Below are 18,877 nucleotides of genomic sequence, written 5' to 3'. Positions count from 1 at the left end.
CAGAAGTAACAAACCAGGGAGGAAATGGCCTGCTTTCAATAAGTTCCTTTTTGTAACTTAGAGTGCAATTTTTGGCTAAAAATCAGGCTAGTGGTCTCGAAAGCATTTCTGTCAATGTGACTTTTTCCCCCTTTCATTGCTGCTTTGTTTATTTATGACAGAATTACTTCTGACTTTATTAAAATCAAAGCGAATGTATCTCAAATTACGAGAATATCAGTAGACTTCTCTCCAAATTTTTTAAATGTCTCATCTCTCTGTATCATTGTTTTTAACCAGAGCAGCAGCAAAAAGAAACCTTAACAAACAGGAAAAAGGCTTTTTACTTCTGACCTGTAAAAGTCTCCGCCTAAATGTAGCGTGTTTTTAGAGACACAGGAGAGAGAGATTTGAAAGCGGTCTTTTGTGTGTGGTGGGTTTTGTTTGTTTCTTAAGAAGCAGAAGAAAATGTGGGGGTTTGGGGAAAGCATACTGGCCATAGCTTTGGCAACTTGCCGTAAGAATTTTCGTGTTTATTACATTTCTTGTTGCATGGGGGAATTCAGTAATAGTCTGTGCTTTCAGAAAAGTGAAAGAAATGGGAGATAGCCTTAGTGACTCGCTCCTTGACAGATTATCCCCTCTGAGATGTGTCACAGTTCAGGTATGTTGACTGTCAGACCGTGCTGAAATGTTTTTTTGGGGGATTTCTGGATGAGCAAAGAGTTGAGCTGTATTGCTGATGTAGGATGACTTTTAAAGTCATATAAAATACTGTGCCTGAAGTGAGATTGGATGGTATTTTCACTTTAGAAAAAATGAAGTGTAAAGGTATTGAACCCATGGAATATATAAACGTGCTGTGGTTTTGCTTTTCCTTTGTCTTTGCAGCAACAGACAAAGTAGCTCTGTTAATAGGAAATATGAGCTACTGGAATCACCCCCAGCTCAAGGCACCAATGGTAGATGTCTATGAATTGACCAATTTGCTGAGACAGCTGGATTTCAAAGTTGTTTCTTTGCTGGACCTTACTGAGTCTGAGATGCGCAATGCAGTGAATGAATTTTTACTTCTCCTGGACAAAGGAGTGTATGGTAAGAAGATGCGATGCCCCTTCTGAAGTCGGTCAGGCTTGTGATGTATCAAGTATGCAAATACCTGGTAACTACCTCTGCCAGCTCACTGTAGGTGACAGCGAAACAAACTTCGTGGCAAATAACATGTATGTAGGTGGGGAAAAGTAAGTTAAAAACACCCATCAGCTTTGGTTATTGACTTTGGTTAAAGTGTTACTGCTTCTTTATTTTTAGAACAGGTGAAATATTTGAACTTTTTTCTTTAACCACACCCAGAACTGCAATGCACTTTTTTGTTTGATGGTACGGATGTGTTTGTCTGCTAAAAGCTGCTGCGTCTGTATAGTGTAATTGACAACACGCTCTGCAGAAGATGCACATTTGCACTAAGAAGTCACTAGTACTAGTTTGTAGCAGTCTTTTAAGCAAGAGCAAGAACAGTCTGTTATGTTGCCTGTATTAGTGTGTTATGCAGAGTCATTGAAAACTGTGTAACTGCAGTATACCAGACTACATGAAGTCTTGGGCAGCAGTCCTTGCAGCTTTTAGGAGTCTTCTTAAACACCTTCTTTGTAAACTTCTACTCTGTTGTCCTCCTCCCTTCCCCGTGCCTGCAGATGAATGATTTGGTTCAGGCTGGCCAGTCCCTCGGCACACTTGGGCTGCTAGGGTGCATCTCTGTTGGGGAGGTGGGGAGCAGCCCGAAGCATGGCATGGACTGTGTTCTGGGCTTGCTGGTGGGACCCTTCTGTTCACCCCCCGTCTTTCTACTGGATGTCTGCAGAATGCGATTTCCTTCTGGATTTCCATCCTTCTGGCGCTCTGTGGGAGGGGCTGCTGGTGCTCTTAGTCCTGGCTCGCCAGCTCTGTAAAGAACAGAGGAAGAGGGGTGCTTTGCTTTGCCTTGGCTGTGAGCGGCGCTCTGATACCAGGTGTGTTGGGGGGGACGGGGGGCAAGAGAGTGGGACATGGTAGCAAAGATCTCTCTCATGAAGGTGTTATACGCTAAAATATGCAGTACAGAAATAAGAGGAAAACATTGTGCTTTAGAGTTAGGGTATAACACTTAACAGATTGGATGCCATGTCTTTTGCCTTCTCCTTTTTTGCCAAGTTTTCAGGTTAAGTAGAAATCCTTATTTTGAATTGCTGGTTCCTTTCAGTTATTGTGGTACTGGCCTGGCAAGCACAGAGTTTTTCATAATGTCCTTGACAGGGAGTGAGAGGGAGTTGTGCAAGCCTGGATTTCTACTTCAAAAAGCAAATTGAAAAGAAGTTTGTTTATGTAAAATTACAGTGTAGTTCTCTTAAGTTATGTCTATGCACTTCAAAGAAGTAAAATAAAACAGGGAACAATTCACGTTATCCTTTGCAGAATATACCCTGAGTAAGGAAAAGCATTAACTGAGAAATCGGAGAGCTGTGGCCTTTCTGCAGTTGTCAGTAACAAAGGACTTTTCACCGAGTTGAATACGAAGATCCCTGTTCGGGCAGAGCTCAGGTTTTCCAGCTCTGTGGAAGGTCTGAATACAGAGTATAAAATTTATTATTTCCATGTGTCTTTGCACATTAGATGGAAAACTTAATAGTGGTTATGCTGCTTAAGCAGGCAGCAGCCCTCTTTTTTGGGAGGGTGGGGTTTTTTTCTTAAACTCTTAAAAATAGTACCCCGCAAAAATCCAAGGCTCTCGCCTCTAAATTGCAGCATCACTTTAATGATGGTACTGCAGCATCTCACCAGTATTGGTTTAAATTACAAGAGGACAAATTAAATAAAGTATGCATAGTAAAAGATGTGCCTTTAACACGTTTCTCTTTTTTTTTTTTTTTTTTTTCTTCTCTCTCTAAGCTTTTGTTTGAGTCATACATCCATTTATAAGATGCCTGTAATTGAATATTTATAAGAATTTTAAGCTCTCCTCCACATCCAGCACAGGAGGTGCCTTCTGCTGGGATAATGACCAACCAGCCAGGTCTGGTGTGCATTGCTACTACTGATACACATTGATTCTTAGATGATTACTCATATATTGGGATTCCTTGTCTCGCATAAACTTGATTTTGAGAGACAAAGCGCAAGACAGAGCTGGTGGCTGTGCTGCTGGCTGGGGGAGGGCACAATGGAATTGATGAACAGAGCAACAACCTCCATGTCTTGCATGGAAAAGGCTTAGAATGACCTGGCTTAGAGTGTGAGGAAAGGCCAGTGGGCTTTGAGGAGTTTGCTGCTGACTGCCACTATTTTTGTCATTTTTCTAAAAGCTAAGGTTGCATAAACGACTCCAGAAATGATTTACAGCAGAGACCAAAGAGGTCTTCCAGTTGTCCTGTTTAAGTTGCAGATTTTCGATAGTAACACCCACACGGGAAAACATTATTGATTCTTTTTTGGAACACAAGGTCAGATTATTTCTTAGTATGACTTCTCTAATGGTGTGTTACCTGATGCTCCGTCTGGGCAGAACTGGCTGGTCTGACATTTGGGCATTTATGTCAGAGCCAAAACTTGCATGACATGAAGACTAATTATGGCAGTAGAGTTTAGTAGACTTTCTAATAGCAGTTTTCTTTTTTTTTTGTTCCCTGGGAAATAGATGTGCTTATCCATTTGAGTGAGCTTTTAGGTTCTTGCACCTTCTCAATTTTTTTCTATAGTTGTTGACATGAATTTAGAAAGTAAAGTACTGAAAGGCTTTAATGAGTTTCTCACCAGCACCATATGAAAGCTCTTACAAGGCATAGTTTTGCAGTTGTGTTTTTCCAGCAAGTTGATACTTCTGAAGGGTACCTCAATTCAAATGGTCATTTTGTTCTTTCTGGATAGTGGCTATTAATGGCTTAAAGCATATAAAAGATGCTGTCAGTGCACAAATAGATAATGATTTATTGAGGCATAGTGGCTACTTCTGTTTAGTTCTTGTTACACATATCGGTGATGCCTGTACGACATTGCGTCGTTCTTGCTTACTGCCAGGAAAGTGGCATTTCAGATACCATTCCCTAAGAGCAGGAGCAATAAACAAAGTAATGATCATTGTCTCCTCTAATGTCTTAGTTTATGTTGTTCTAAATGTAGGGTGCGATTAATATTGTGTTCTACAAAGGGTAAAAGCATAGACCCATATGTTTTAAAGGCTAAAAATAGGTAGGCTGCCTTCTTAAAAAAAAAAAAAAAAAGGGGAGAGAGAGCAAGCAAGAGAGGCAGATATCACTTAAATGCTGACGACTATGAGGAACTTGAGCCTACTTAAAATTGTTGTGTCAAAGTGTCTAATGAGGCCCTCCAAACATGTTTACTCTACTTACTCTGGGTATGCAGAGACTTATTTCTGATCTTGAGCTCAACATATTAACTGTTGCAGGTACTCATCAAGTAAACACGGCACAGTTGTCTGCCATGGATATAAAAGAAATGTAGTTATTTCTGAAATACTGCTACTCATGGAGGAAATACTCTGATAAATCATGCTTTACATTAGAGACTTGTTTCCCTCGGTCAGTCCAATTACTGATCTAACATACACCCCGATACATATATTCTCAGATATAACCTTGATTGAAGCCCAGGCCCAAACTCTGTGGAAATAAAATTTCAGAGTTTCCTTTTAACTTAGGAGCTGACATGGAGTCATGCACGTGCCGCTTAACTTCATTTTTAACTCTTGTGAAACTCTCGGGCAGCCATTGGAATCTTACAAACAGCCTAATAGTACCTTTATTTGTTAGGGTTTTAATAATACACTTTCAATTCTGTGGGCTTTAGAAATCTTACTTTTAATTGAATGAAGCTGTTGCCATTTCCAGGACCCTGGCAGATGAAAAACCATCCGGCTCTTTGTTTAAGTGAAGCCTTGTGTCCTGGAGTTTACCTTGTAGGCACTTGCTGGCTGCTTATCTCGACTGCGTGTTTCCCATAAAAAGCAATGGAGCGCTCTTGATTGCATGGAGCGGTTTGCAAGGTCTTGGCATAGTTGTTAATGACTCAAGAGCTTACGCCTAGAAGAGAACTGAAGGCTTAGTTTGAAGGGCTACAGTTATATCTTGGTATTCCTTTACAAAAAGCGCAGGGCTGTGCGAGAGAAGTATTTTCATTTGTTGTAGCTATCTAATGAAAAGGTAAGAACGTCTCGCATACCTCCCTACACCAGCTGATTTAAATGTAGGTTGCTGGAGTAGGTTAGGGTAAGGCTTACTTTGTTTCTTCTGAATATTCAAGTTTTGAAGTGACATCAATTTCACAGCAATTTTTAGTAAGAATAATGACATAAGGCGACCGTATCTCCGGGTAGTATAAATTGTCGTCTCACTGTTGACTTTTATACAGCTGCAGCACTACATACTAACAGAAGATCTGACCCATAGACTGCTTTGTATAGATAAATAAAAATCCTTTTTAGAAGATGCAACTTGCCATAAACAAAAGCAGCACTGGGAAGAGACAGCCGGAAAACTCCCTTTAATCCTACAAGCTTCTGGTAACTGCGTTTTATGGCGATTGAGGTTATTAATGCTAAGATCATCTAATCTTACTGCAAATTGATACGACTTTAGTAGCTGACATTTCTATTCCTATAAGTAAAATCTAAGCAAGCCCTAGGTTGCGATTCTCTTTCTCAGGGTTAAGAAAAGCTTTTTTTAAATTCCATTGTATCTTTTCTTTATACAAAACTATGGCATGTTTTATTGAAGATTTTAAATCTTAAAACCTTGTAGAGTGTTGCGTATTGACATGAGGGAGAAGCCTGTGGGATAATCTTTAGTGTCTAGGTAAGCACACAAAGAATTGGTTTCTTCAACAGAGCCCCAAGAGTATGAGGCTGTAACTGCAGAGATGTAGATGTAACCAGCTCAAACCACGTTGGTGGTGGTTTGGGAATGGGAATGTGCTCTGCAGTCCTACCAAAGATGATTACTGAATAATTGTGTTTGGGGTGGGTTTTTTTCTTCCCTCTAAATGAAAAAATGTTTCTTATCCCTCCCTACAAAAGACAAAAACAAACAGAGAAACTGACCCTACAGAGGAGACGGCAAAACTAGAAACTTGCAAAACGCTCTTCTAGGGCAAGCAAGGGTTTCCTCTGATTTTCTTTTTTTCTAGTTAAGTACTTCTAAGAATTGCCAATGATTAATGGTAGGTAAAAAATTTAAAGGAGAATAATTCTGAAGGTGACAGCATCTCTCATATAAAACAAAAAAAGAAAAGAAAAAATCCATCCAAACTGCTCAGCATTATTTTTGTATCTATTTCTTTTCTATCTGTTTTACAGTTGGCACATTTCCTCGTTCATATCTGTGAGTTACATATCATACATAAGGGATTATTTCTGCTAGAGGCCATAACTACTTAAAGCATTTTAAGAGTATTTAATTTTGTGTGTTTGATGCAAATATCTAATTGATTCTATTGCATGACTGATTTTTTTTTTCTTTTAATTTGTTGTGTCTGTGTGTTGTGACGCTGATGTTTGCATGGTCCGTGACCCCCCCTTCCTTCCTATACTAACAAAGGCATATCGATATTAAAAAAACCTGCTTGGAGTAGCTTGAATTCTCTTAATTTCCCACAGACCCGTAGCGCATGGACATAGTGTGTGAAGTTTTTGACCGTGCTGAGAGTTGTAGAAATGTTCCGAGGCGCTCCTGAACTGTTTTCAGTCACGTGTATTTTGAACCCTCAGGTTTGTTATACTACGCTGGCCATGGCTATGAAAACTATGGAAACAGTTTCATGGTTCCCATTGATGCTCCAAATCCCTACCGGTCTGCAAACTGTCTGTGTGTACAGAACATCCTCAAACTAATGCAGGAAAAAGAGACGGGACTTAATGTATTCCTACTGGATATGTGTCGGAAAAGGTATAATCCCATAATTCATGAATAGTGAGAACCGACATTAGATGTTTGAGGGATGTTTTTGCTTCACGTTGGAGGGGGAGGGTGTAATGACTGTAGTTTTGGGAACCAGCTGTGAAGCTCAGTTTAGTCCCTGCAGCAATGGATTAAAACTGAGCCTGTTTTGAAAACGAACAAACAAAACTGAACAGGCACTTTGGGAGAACAGCAAGGGATCTTGAGAGAAAGCTGGACTTCACGCTGAGGAGAGATCTTCAGTCTAGGCTGAGAATTCACTGTACTTGGAAGTTCATGGCTCTGAGAATTCACAGCCTGCACCTGAGTGCCTTTAAAGTCAATAGGATTAATTCATAGACTTATTTTGCCTTTGGCCCTGGGTGGAAATGTGAAGCTGATGATTAGACTTTCTGTCTCCATGGGCAGATGCTTGCCTCTTGATTTGAATGACGTTTATTTTGTGGGGGTTTGTTGTTATTTAAAAGTTATAAAGTGTCAGTCTTGCTTCATTTCACTTTTATCTAGTATCTTAAGATGAATGACCCTTCCCCTTGCATCATTAACCATCTTCCTTGTAACAAGGGAGGAAGGAGAATCCTTATCAAAGGCATGCAAATTCGACAGAAGGGCTCAAGTGAAGTGCTTATTTTAGAACTCTTCAGAGGCCTGGATTTTGCGGACTGCTTTTATGCTGGGGATGTTGTCTCTTTCTTTAGAGCAGAAAAAAATCGACCGGTTTATCGGGCTTTTCTAAGCAAAGTACTACATTTTCTTTCCATGTTAAGGGACTACTATGCCCGATTGAACTTGCACTTGAAATCAGCTCTTCAGTCAGCACTTCTGAAAATTGGTCTCTAAGGAATATTTCAAAATAAAAAATTGCTAGTACTTTAGTATTTGTAGAGCCTCTGAGCTTCGCTGCTAATGAAATGCCAGTGACACAATTCAGCTTCACAATCTGCTGTCCAAGTAGAAAATACTGCAATGTAAGCCTCATGTTAACTATGCAGACACCATGTTTGGGAAAAGAAAAAAAGAAAAAAAAAATTGTCTAGTTTTTGTTATAACCTAAAATGGTTAGTTATCAGAAATAATTTTTTTAAGTGATTGTAGCCAAACTCTGTGTTGGCCGCTATAGCATGCCCTCGTCTGGGTAATGCGTGATATCTGACTGTGTCTTTGCCTTGTCTTCGTGAAGAGTGTTGGTGATGCTGATTTTTGTCTGTTAGCAGTCAGGATTCATTCCAGAATGGTAGGAGAGAATAAAATGACTGTTTCTGAACTATGCTGTTTTGGTATTTTGAACCACTCACTGTAGAGTTTGTTACCATTATTAGTTCTCAAATTATTATTTTACTTTTTTGTGTTTCCCTTTATTGCAGAAATGAATATGATGACACAATTCTTATCTTAGATGCTCTGAAGGTTACAGCCAACATTGTTTTTGGATATGCAACGTAAGGAAGTTTTTCTCCTGCTATTCCATAGATGTTTTGAGCCAGAAGTGACCGCTGAGATTGCATAGCTCAATTCTTACCAAAAAATACTAGCTGTGGTGCTAAAGGACCGGTAATTTATATCCATATCTGTGTCCTCACACTACATTTTCTACTTCATTCTTTGAATCTTTCCACAGCCTAGCTGACTGTGGAAACACATACGTAATGATTCCCAGTATTTAATGTTCCCGTTTAGATATAGGATAACGCCAGTGAGAGAACTGCATTCAGCAAACCAGAAACTTGCTGGGCAGCGTTCCTGATCTCTTTCTAATGGTTACTTGTAGGAGTGCTCTTATTTATTAGAGGTGAAAAAAAAGGCTGAGAAGTAAACAGCAAATTTTACCCTCAGACTCGTAGTGTTCTGTTTCTTTGTGCTGATGGGAAGGGGGAGTCAGGTCCTGTGTGTTCCTAATGGTACTTACTGCACTGTGAGCTTGTACAGAAGGTCAAGTTCTGTGGAGCAGATGATGAACTGTAACTCACACGCAGCACTCTCTTCAGCCATGTGTCTCCTCTGTTAATGCAAGTTAAATTTCTAGAAAAAAATGTGTTAGAAATATAAATGAATTCCTTTTTTCCTCATGTAGATATTAATCATGGAGGTGTTTCAGTGGTTTTTTTCTCTTGTCTGATATTGATGATCTCATAGTTGCCAAGGAGCAGAAGCTTTTGAAATTCAGCAGTCGGGGTTGGCCAATGGAATCTTCATGAAGTTCTTGAAGGACCGTTTGCTAGAAGACAAGAAGATTACTGTACTGCTTGATGAGGTTGCAGAAGGTGAATGTCAGCTTAGTGCATTAACAGTCTTCTCAGCCTGCACTACTAAAAACTTCCTTGCTTAAATGTCTTTCTTCTCATGGTGAATGTGTTGCACTACTTCACGCTCTTTCTTGTTGCATTTTGTTAAAATAGCAGCTTTTATCACATTAACACATTAGCATTTAGCACATTAACAAAGATCACGATATTATAAGGGGATTTGAGCTTCTTTAATAGTGACCAATTTTATACTCTCCTTTTTAGTGAACCTTACTTTTTTCTGAGTGTCTTTCTGCATGGAGCTTTGAATTGTCCATCCACAGAGATTACTCTTCTGTCCTGTGTCAGCTGCTAGTGGTAGTCCAGTTATTCCCATGTTCATTTAAGCAATTAACGGAGTCCTACCTACCTCAAACAGCACTGTAGTGATGACAACTATTTGCTCTCTATCAAAGGGTGTAAGTGCATTATAAACGGCAATCCACTGTTTTAATATGCCTGGTTCAGTAATTGTCTTTTATAATTGATGGGAGAAGTGCTAAAGTGGAAACTGTTGAGGGAAAATGTATTACTTCTGTGCAAACATTTGCTCAAAACTTGAAGAACAGATAGGGCCATCAACAAAGAGCCGTCTGTATAAGGTTCTGTTATTTGTAGGTAATGTACACAATCAGCCAAGTTCTGCTGTGGTTTCCCGTGTACTTGGTGCAGCTGCAGGTCTCAGAATGTTGCCCAGTCTGTCTTTTGACAGGGATCCAAAAAGCAGAAAAAAATCCAAGAGGATCCTAAATGCACAGTGAAGTTCTGCTGTCAACAGGTCACTGTTGAAAATGAAATGCAAAGATTTCAGCAGTATTGATTTTGAGGGAACTATATGCATCTTCTTTTTAGATATGGGCAAGTGTCACCTTACCAAAGGCAAGCAAGCTTTGGAAATCCGCAGCAGTTTGTCGGAGAAAAGGGCATTAACTGATCCCATTCAACAAACCGTATCTTCTGCAGAGTCTCTGGCACGGAACCTACAGTGGGCCAAAGCTCATGGTATAGTCCAATCTACTTTTAGATGATCTTACTGGCATGATGGGAAAAATAAGAGGATGTCCTTCCTTAATAATCTCTATTCTGTGGGTTGTGATATTGAATGGAAATGGAATAAATTCAAGTTGATATCTGAATTTTCATTAATATGTTCAGATCCTGGAAATTTTTATGTTGGGGTTTACCTCTACATGAGATTATAATGAACCAGGTGGCCTGCAGAATTCACCCTGAGTAAGCGAGTTTAGGACCATTCAGACACTGTAAGGGAGACTTATATGATGTCCACTTCCTGGGATAATCTCCCAGTAATCTGTTTGTGTCTAACGGTGAAACTGGTAAGACATCAATAGTCTCATTCTGAAGTCCTCACCTAAGATAGCCAGGTGAGCTGTGTGGTAGACGTGCATGACAACAAGGAGTTTTCAATGTGTACAACTAAGAAAATAAGGGTGAGATCCGTTCCAGGCTTTCTAGACTTCTTTTAAGAAGGGTAGTGGGGTTTAAGACCTTTTTATCTTTTTCACCTAAATATGTTGGAGTACATTTTAAGATTTCTTTGAAGGATTGGGCAGAGGGTCAGGAGTGGCATTTTTATGACAACCAGTCATGTGGGCAGACTCTTTCACAGCTGTAGGTTTTCATTTCTGGAATCGAGCCCTTAATTCTTGTTTGTAAAAAGATTGAAATGCAAAACAAACATTATAAAGGCATAATAATATCTTACAGTTTATTTGGTTTAAGCCATTCATAGAAGAGAATGTGTTTGGAATTTGGGAAGAGAATAACCTTTATATTTGTATGAAGGTATGTCTGTGATAATGTTAAATAATCCACTTCCAGTGGGAGTAGAAAAATCAGTACAAAGCATGCCAACACAGAATGATGTGGCTTGAGAAAGATCCAAAATAAGAAGAATGATGCTGTGGGCTGGGCTTTGTGGATGTGTGCGTAGGCTGTGAAAGGGAAAAATGAACCTGAAACTTGTTCTGTCAAAGTCAAAGGTTCTTACTGTGTCTCCTATATATTGGATGTATACCATATTAACCTTACAGATAGGTAAACAAGTTCATGGGTCAGTAAGCTATACCCTCCTTGCAGTGAACGTTGCCTTGCTAGTTGCACGGAGACCGGAAAGAAACCTGCGAAGCAGAAGCCGAGTCCGTTCTCTCTGGCAGTGTCTGCCAGTTACCTGCGATACTGGCAAACGGTGCTGCTGCCTGGTTAGCTTCTAATCCAGCTTGCTTCGGTGTGAACGTGTAGATGATAGGTAGAGGGAGGGCAAGAGGTCTATACCTATTAAAACTTCTGAGTTTGAAACCAAACTAAAATAAAAACAGAAAGTACACATGCTAAGTTTTATGTAGAATGTAATGATATGTTATTTATTTGCAGAGCTTCCAGAAAGTATGTATCTTGAATTCAAATGCGGCGTTCAGATTCAGTTGGGGTTTGCAGCTGAGTTTTCCAATGTCATGATAATCTACACGCGAATAGTAAAGAAGCCGCCTGAAATAGTAGTTTGCAGAGCCTACGTTACAGACTTCGCACTCGTAAGTGCTTGCTGTTGGTGTCTCGGTGATCTCCCTCTGCTCGAGTTGAAAACTGTCTGTTTGGTCCATGTCAAACTGCTTATTTTGTAGTAAAATGAGTCTAAGCTGTTGAAATTGGGTGCTTTTATTTATGCATGTTTTCAATATGTTTAAAAATACATTAAAATTAATCTGAGGTCATCTTTTTCCAAGTCTCCTTTGTTTATCATTGTCTAATTATCAAGTATTTGTTATATTTAATTAAAGAAGTTAAGTATCGGTAGCTCCTGTGTGAGCTGAGGACACATCGACCTTGCAGGACAAGGTTTCCTAAGCTTTAGTTTTACAGTTCTTTGCACCTGGGTGATCCTGTCCAGTTCCAGTGATGTTATTCAGCTGATCACCATAAAGTAAAGGATACGAGTAAAACAGAAGGCTCCTTGGGGCAAAAAACCTTCTTTTCTGATATCTGTGAAAGAGGAAATGGGGCAGAAAACCTTTTTAGATAGAACAACCAGGATGCCTCTGATGCATTAGGAATAAAATGCATAATAAATACATGCATTTTTAGTCTGCAGAATTAGCGTTGTAGTACTGTACTTACAGAAGTTAGGTAAAAAAGAGCAACCCTGACGCCAGCTCAGCAAGTTTGACAGGAGCCATCATCAAAAGAGGGTAACCTACTCAGATATAACCCCTTCTGCCTGTGACTAACAGTGATTTCAGCAGCTTTCGCAAGTAATCCAAGACTGGTGCTTGCTTTCTCTTTAAGAAGAAGAAAATGCTGACTTTATAAAAATAAATACGCTAACTATTTTATGATCTGCAAATTCTGTACCTTCAGTTAAGTTTTCTTTTTTTTTCTTGCGACAGGACCTGGATGTGGATCCTAAAGAGGCCAATAAAGGAACTCCTGAGGAAACCGGAAGCTATTTAGTGTCAAAGGACCTTCCCAAACACTGCCTCTACACCAGGCTAAGTTCACTGCAAAAGCTAAGGGTTAATACATATTATTCTCACTAGTTTGTTCAGATAATTTAGATTAATTGTGTTGCTTTGCAGTTCTGTTGAGGTAGCTGTATATTGTCTGCATAATAAGTCACATGTTCTTTGGAGGGAAAGAATGGCTGATAGCACAATTTAGTGACTTTAGTTTCTTATCAGATAAATAAAAGCCAGGGAATCAACACCTATGCAATCTTGATACCGTTGTGCAAGGCACTCTGTATTTTCTAGGCCCACACTGAACTTTGACAAGATGATTATTTTTGTAAAGATGAGCTGTTGCATGCTGTGGGGATGCTCCTGTGCCCTGTAGTACAAGAGGAATGTGGCCTGGCACAGATCTGCATCTTACAAAGTCGATATGTAGGAGATGAAAATGTTATGTATCGTCTCCTTCCATTCCAACCCGTGCTGTTGCGCACGGAGTTTTTGAAAGGTTCTTGCTTCAACATCCTGTGGCACTGTTAAGTTTATATCTGTACCTTTGTGTCATGAACATCTGTGCTGGACATCACTTGATGCCTCTTCCTTTAGTGCTCTTGGCAGCTGGTGTAATATAAGTACTTCTAGAAATAAAGACTGTCGGGTGAGCCAGCATTAACCAAAAGAGGTCCTCAGTAAACAAGGCTTGCCTAATATGTGTCTTTAGTTCCTAAAAAGGTTAGTCTCCTCCTCTAGTAGACTATGCCTCTTGAAGTGTTTTCCTGTATTGTTTATTTGGGAAGGAAGTGTAACCTTTTTTTTTCTTTTTCTCCCCATCCCCCGCGCCCCTTTGCAGGAACACTTGATCTTCACTGTTTGCTTGCACTATGAGTACCCAGGAATAGAAGATACAATGGATGAAAGAAAAGAAGTTAATGTTGGGAAGCCGCTTATTGCTAAATTAGGCCTTCATCATGGATTCAAAACTAATAACTGTCTCCAGACCTGTTGCGTGGCTAGTAATCCTTTTCATAACCAGATAGAATCTAGTCCAGTGGCAACTAAGTACTACATCCCTGGTCATTGCCAACCAAATTCCTGTCCAGGCGTTTACCATCCAAACTGTATCTGCTTACACAGCATCAGACAGCCAGGAGCGTGTTCTTGCAACGGGACTTCAGCGATACTGGCTCCAAGACATGAAGCACGGAATTACTCACCCCCTGCGGAAAAGAGTAATGTACCAGTAGAGACCACTGATGATACTGTTGAACTGGAATTCCTTCTCTCTGACAACCTCAGATTCTCTAAACAGCAGTAGCTGTGATGTGTTCAGGGTAGACCATAGTATCATCCTTGAGCAGGGGACCTTCCACACTGCTTAGCTCTCTCCTGGAGTTTGGGGGTTTCAGGACAAAGGGATTGGAGACGCTAGAGGTGGTTACTGGAAATGAGGTTGTGATGAAAATTTTTCAGATCCCAAGGGACAAAACTGGACTGATAAATTTAGGAATGAAAAAGGCAGGATTTTTGGTTTTTTTCTCCTACCATTTGATGTTTGATACAGGGAAAAGCCTGAACTCCTCAGAGTTTCCTATTCCATTCTCTGGCAGTCAAGCAGCTAAGGAACAGAGGCCATGGTGCTTTTCTGGGAGGAAGCTGCCTATCCCTGTTAGGGGATGAATGGGTAAAAGCCTGGCTGTGGTGACAAAGTTTCTCTCGAGATAGTAAAGCCTTGGATCTTCCCAGCTGCTTCTCCAGTACCAACTGGAGTTACAAGATTTACTGTAAACGTGTGTGTCATAAATCTTCCGTTTTCAGAGAGGAATTGCTCATCCTGTACAAAACCAAGATAAACATGTATAGCTGTCAGAGGGAAAAAAGTTGACAGAAATAAGGAGGAAAATTAAATTCCATGTCCTCTATGATTTAACGTGATTTTAAAAAATCCACTAGCCCCAAAATGATAAATACACCTTTCTCTCTTCCATCTTTCAGTTTCGGTTGCTCAAAACCCAGGGATTTATTTTTGCATGCTGCATTAAAATAAGGTTTTATTTGTTCATGTACGTTGTAACAGCTTCCTATTTGCACGTATGAGATGATGCATAACGTAAATGAACTGAGCAAAGAGGGAGCTTTTACAGAGGTGAAGATACTGCGGTTTAATATTCCAGCATTAGGAATATGCCTCCTTCAAGCCTCAGTTTCTTTCCTTCCTCATGTACGTATTAGGATCATCGCTGACATTCCAGCCCCTTGGATGTAGCTAATCCTCAGCTTTGCCAGCATTCTCCTCTCCCACGGTCAGATGGCCAATGTCTGGCAGTGACTGACGCGTGGATGAAGAGCTGTGCCGGGAGAACAAAGCCTGAACTGAGCTAGTAAACTAACATCATCGCTCTTTGCTTTCTTTTAAGAGAACTAGACTACAAATCGCCAGAGGGAGCAGAGTCGCAGATCCATACTGGTGGATTGTTCTTCTTAGGATAATCTTTCTCTTACGTTTATTTCACTTCAGGCTTTTACTGATCTGATTTCTGGAGGGGTGGTCTTTTCATGGTCTGCAAGAACACTAAATAGAAATGTGACGAAAAAGTGCCTGTTCATAGCAAGCAAAGTGTTGTATGGACAGTCACACAGTAAGACATGCTGAAGGCTAAAAATGAATGGGCAAGAGGAGAGAAAACGTCGGGGTTCGTCGGGCTGGAGTACTGGGGTGGTGTTCCTGGCCACCAGACGCTGCTTTTCTGTGGTGATTTTAAAAAAACAAACAAAAAAAGCCTACTCGGTTGTTTTCCAGGCCAAATTAATTTATATTCATTCAAATAAAAATGCTAACAGTCTACCCCAAAGCTGTGAAAATCCGAGATAAAGATTCCAGCACACCCAAACTTACAGAAGATGGAGCAACTTCAGATGCAGACCCTTGCTTTGCGTCACCGCCTGACGCTCGGTGTGCAGCCCTACATGCGTGCCTTTGCTCCGGAGCTCAAGTGCAGTTCATCCACAGACCAGGCGCCAGGAGGACGCTAGTCTTGTAGGTCCTCTAGCCTCTGAACCCCAGAACCTCACTCTTGGAGGTGGAGGCCTAGGTGCCTTCAGAACGCAGGTGATCTTCCACCGAAAGGGAAATGGGATACTTCCATATGGTGCTTTATTGCTCCGTTGACCAAGGGGAACAGAGAGAGCTCGCTCAGGCTAGCTGCCAAAGTTTTCAGATGTTGCAAACCTTCTTGATCTGTGTTCGGGAAAGGGCAGTTTTGCTCACCAAACTCTTTTGTATGTTCAGGTTGAATAATCTGGTCAAAAAACACATACCCATTTTTTATTTTTTTTTTATGTTTGGGTTTGTTTTGAAACACTGAAGAACCTGTGGCTTGCCTGTGTGTATCTGGGGACGAGTGTAAGAACACTGATTGGTTTTAGGTCTTAAAAAATCTTGATGTTTTGAAAGCATGAAAATACTGGGGGGTGAGGTAATTAAAATCTATGGGAATTTTCAGATGCAGGTAGTAGCCTTTCCTGCCCAGGTAATATTGATAAGCAGTGTTGCTTTGATTTAGATCCCCGTCATGAAATGATTTTTTTACTTCAGAAAAATTACCATTGCGCTTTTCGTTAAGTAGGTATCAAAACATAAAAAATTTGGATCTCACTGGTGTGGTGGACAACCCAGTCTAAATGTTGAGCTGAGATCCACCCCTCTGGTGGCATCTGGTGGCCTTACAGGAGGTTGGCTGGGCGCAGAGGGAGGTGCGGTGCGTGGCCATGACGAGTTCAGGTGGGAGTGCTAATGCATCACAAAATGCATCTGCTGATCTTCATGTTCATCTGCGCTGAAAGGCGGGTATCTGCACCTGGATTTTAATGTGGTTGTCTCCAAAAATGACAGCCAGGCTTGAAGTAATCTACAAATGAGTTTGGGTTCTGAATCTCTCCTTAGGAGGGTGTTAAAGAGTGAAATACTTATTGGTGAATGAGATGTACCTCTGCATTAATTATCCTGTGTAATTGACGTGTAAATCAAAAATTACAGCTTGAGACATGGTTGAGTACTGTAATATTTGGCTGATACTTTGTCACAGTTCTCTAATTTGTATAAAAGCTTATTCTTTTCTTACTGTTAATAAACTATTGCCCCGAAAAAGGATAGATCTGTGTTTATGTAGTTGCTAGATTCTTCTACTCCTCCCGGTTTAAAAACCCCCCAACTGCATTAAAGCAACACATATAATGAAATAGCCTCCTTAAGGAAAGAGAAGGGGAAATCTGAATCGTGAGCTTCGGCTCAGGTTAAACGTACCTGCACCCTGGGCCTGGACAGGCTTCTCAGAGCCATGCACTTAGAAGTGGAGGGGAGTTTTTTTTTTGTTTGGTTTGGTTTTTTATTTATTTTTTTGGCAGGTTTATATGCCTTCTAGCTTCTGATAATCCCAACTGTACTGCTGGCTGAACCGAAATGATCCTTCTCCATCGCGTCAGAGACCCGAACAAGTTTCGGTTATATTTGGACAATTTTCTTAAGAAATGTGGATAGAGAAAGAATCCAATTATTGAACTTTAGAAGTCATCCAGAGAAAGGCTGGGGAATTCACCGACCGTGTTTGCGTGTCTGTTTGCAGGCGCGCTCCTCGTGGCGCGGGACGGGCTCCCGGGAGCGGCGGGGCCGACGCGTGAGCAGCCGTGGCCGTCTCCCCGGCCGGAGCGTTGTGGTGGGAGGGCTGGGCAGCACTCGCTGCGGGTCCTGCCGCCGCAGAGCTCTACGCAGCCTGACTGGACCTCGGGTTTGGTACCCGGTCTGATGGACGCAGTCTTTGTCAGCCTAGCCAGGAACCGAGCGACCTCTGAGGATGCGTAGCTGAGGTGCTGGAGCTGTGGCTGTACTTAAGCGCGGCAGAGAGAACATCACGGGGCTGTCGAGATTGGAGAGGGGCCTGTGCAAACCGTCTGATAAAACTACCTGGGGTGGTAGCGTCTCTGGAGCAAAAGTTGATCCTTCTGAGCCCTGCTTAAAAGGGAGCGGCGATGCAAAGGCCTTTTCTCACTGTATCGCCACCTTTAGGAACTGCTTCAACTGCTTAATCACTCCGTTAAGGGTGAAGTACTCTGGTTCTTGAGGGCAGGCTGCAAGAGGCGGCCGTTTCCTTCGGCCCATAGCCAGTAAGGTGCCGTAAAAGTTCAGCGTGCATAAATTAAGCCAACATTTAAATCCCTGTGAAATCAGTGGGATTAAAACATATGACTAAACCCAGGCATTTGGTAGAGCTCCTTTGGCTTGTGATGCCCTTTCAGAACTGAAGCCTTGGGGTTTTTTTTTCCTGAAGTGCAATTGTTTGGGGATCACACTTCCCTCTTGCCTGAAGCATCTGCTAGGCTGTTACCTACGCGTTTGTTACCTGGGTTTGGGTGTTGAATAGGTTTGGAAGAAAGGGTTTAAGGGGATCCAAATAAGCTTGGGCTTCTCCAGCAAGGGCAGCGTTCATACGCTCCAGAAAGGCCAGTGCACCTCTTGCATTCCCCCCCCCCGCAGTAAGGTGGGGCAATTTAAACGCAAGAAGCTGTGGTTGCTGCAGCACCAACCTTCTGAGCGTGATCCTATTTCTAGGGAGCGATAGGAGTAGAGGAGCATGAGAGGCTTGTAAAGAGCTCTCCAGAATTAATGGTTTGGGATTCATTTGGTCTTTGGTTTGACGTTTTGAATTTCACACCCTCGGCCTTTGCTGACTCTGCTGGCCGTGCTCTTGGCTGATCTGTAGCAGGGGCAGCACGGCACCAGCTGCCACCGGCTTTGGGAAAGCATCCTCTGTGTCGGGGCAGACCGCCAAAGGAGATCCGCACCGTTGGAAGCAGTGAAACATTTGTGTTGTCCTGTATGAGCAGCTTTCTCTGCCAGCCCACTTTGTTTTCTGCCTTCTCCACTTTGTACCAGTTCTGTAGCGCAGAAGATTTCTCTCTCGAGGTGTTTCTTGAGTAGCACTCTGAAATCGTGGTGCTGGGGGTAGGTTTAGTAGGAAGGATTTTACAGTTCTGCCTAAGTCTGTCCTAGCGCGCTGTTAACCGTTTGTCAGGCTGCGGGACCCTCGGAACAGTTGCACATCGTGAAGGATCAGGTGGCCAGGATATCATTTTGGAGCTCAAGTTCCAAAGCCAGAAGTATTAACTGCAGCAATTCCCTGACCTGATTTTTGGCACAGCCGAGATGTGAAACCTT

The 18,877-nt window shown here is 41.5% G+C and overlaps 1 protein-coding gene across 1 annotated transcript in view; it reads left to right on the top strand.

The window, feature by feature from the left end:
• Positions 1 to 16,676, top strand: part of MALT1 (MALT1 paracaspase) — a 40,288-nt gene extending 23,612 nt beyond the window's left edge. Inside the window, exons 10-17 of the mRNA XM_035892963.1 lie at positions 871 to 1,074; positions 6,734 to 6,911; positions 8,288 to 8,362; positions 9,057 to 9,184; positions 10,058 to 10,207; positions 11,600 to 11,757; positions 12,610 to 12,735; positions 13,520 to 16,676. Of these exons, the coding sequence (XP_035748856.1) occupies positions 871 to 1,074; positions 6,734 to 6,911; positions 8,288 to 8,362; positions 9,057 to 9,184; positions 10,058 to 10,207; positions 11,600 to 11,757; positions 12,610 to 12,735; positions 13,520 to 13,984 (1,484 nt within the window). The 3' untranslated portion in view covers positions 13,985 to 16,676. The remainder of the gene's footprint in view (positions 1 to 870; positions 1,075 to 6,733; positions 6,912 to 8,287; positions 8,363 to 9,056; positions 9,185 to 10,057; positions 10,208 to 11,599; positions 11,758 to 12,609; positions 12,736 to 13,519) is intronic.
• Positions 16,677 to 18,877: the final 2,201 nt, after the last annotated feature.

Source organism: Egretta garzetta, unplaced genomic scaffold (genome assembly GCF_000687185.1).
Source record: "Egretta garzetta isolate BGI_Z169 unplaced genomic scaffold, ASM68718v1 scaffold384, whole genome shotgun sequence".
Classification (NCBI taxonomy): domain Eukaryota; kingdom Metazoa; phylum Chordata; class Aves; order Pelecaniformes; family Ardeidae; genus Egretta; species Egretta garzetta.
The sequence above is the reverse complement of the archived record's forward strand: the minus strand, read 5'-3'. Positions and strand labels throughout refer to the sequence as shown.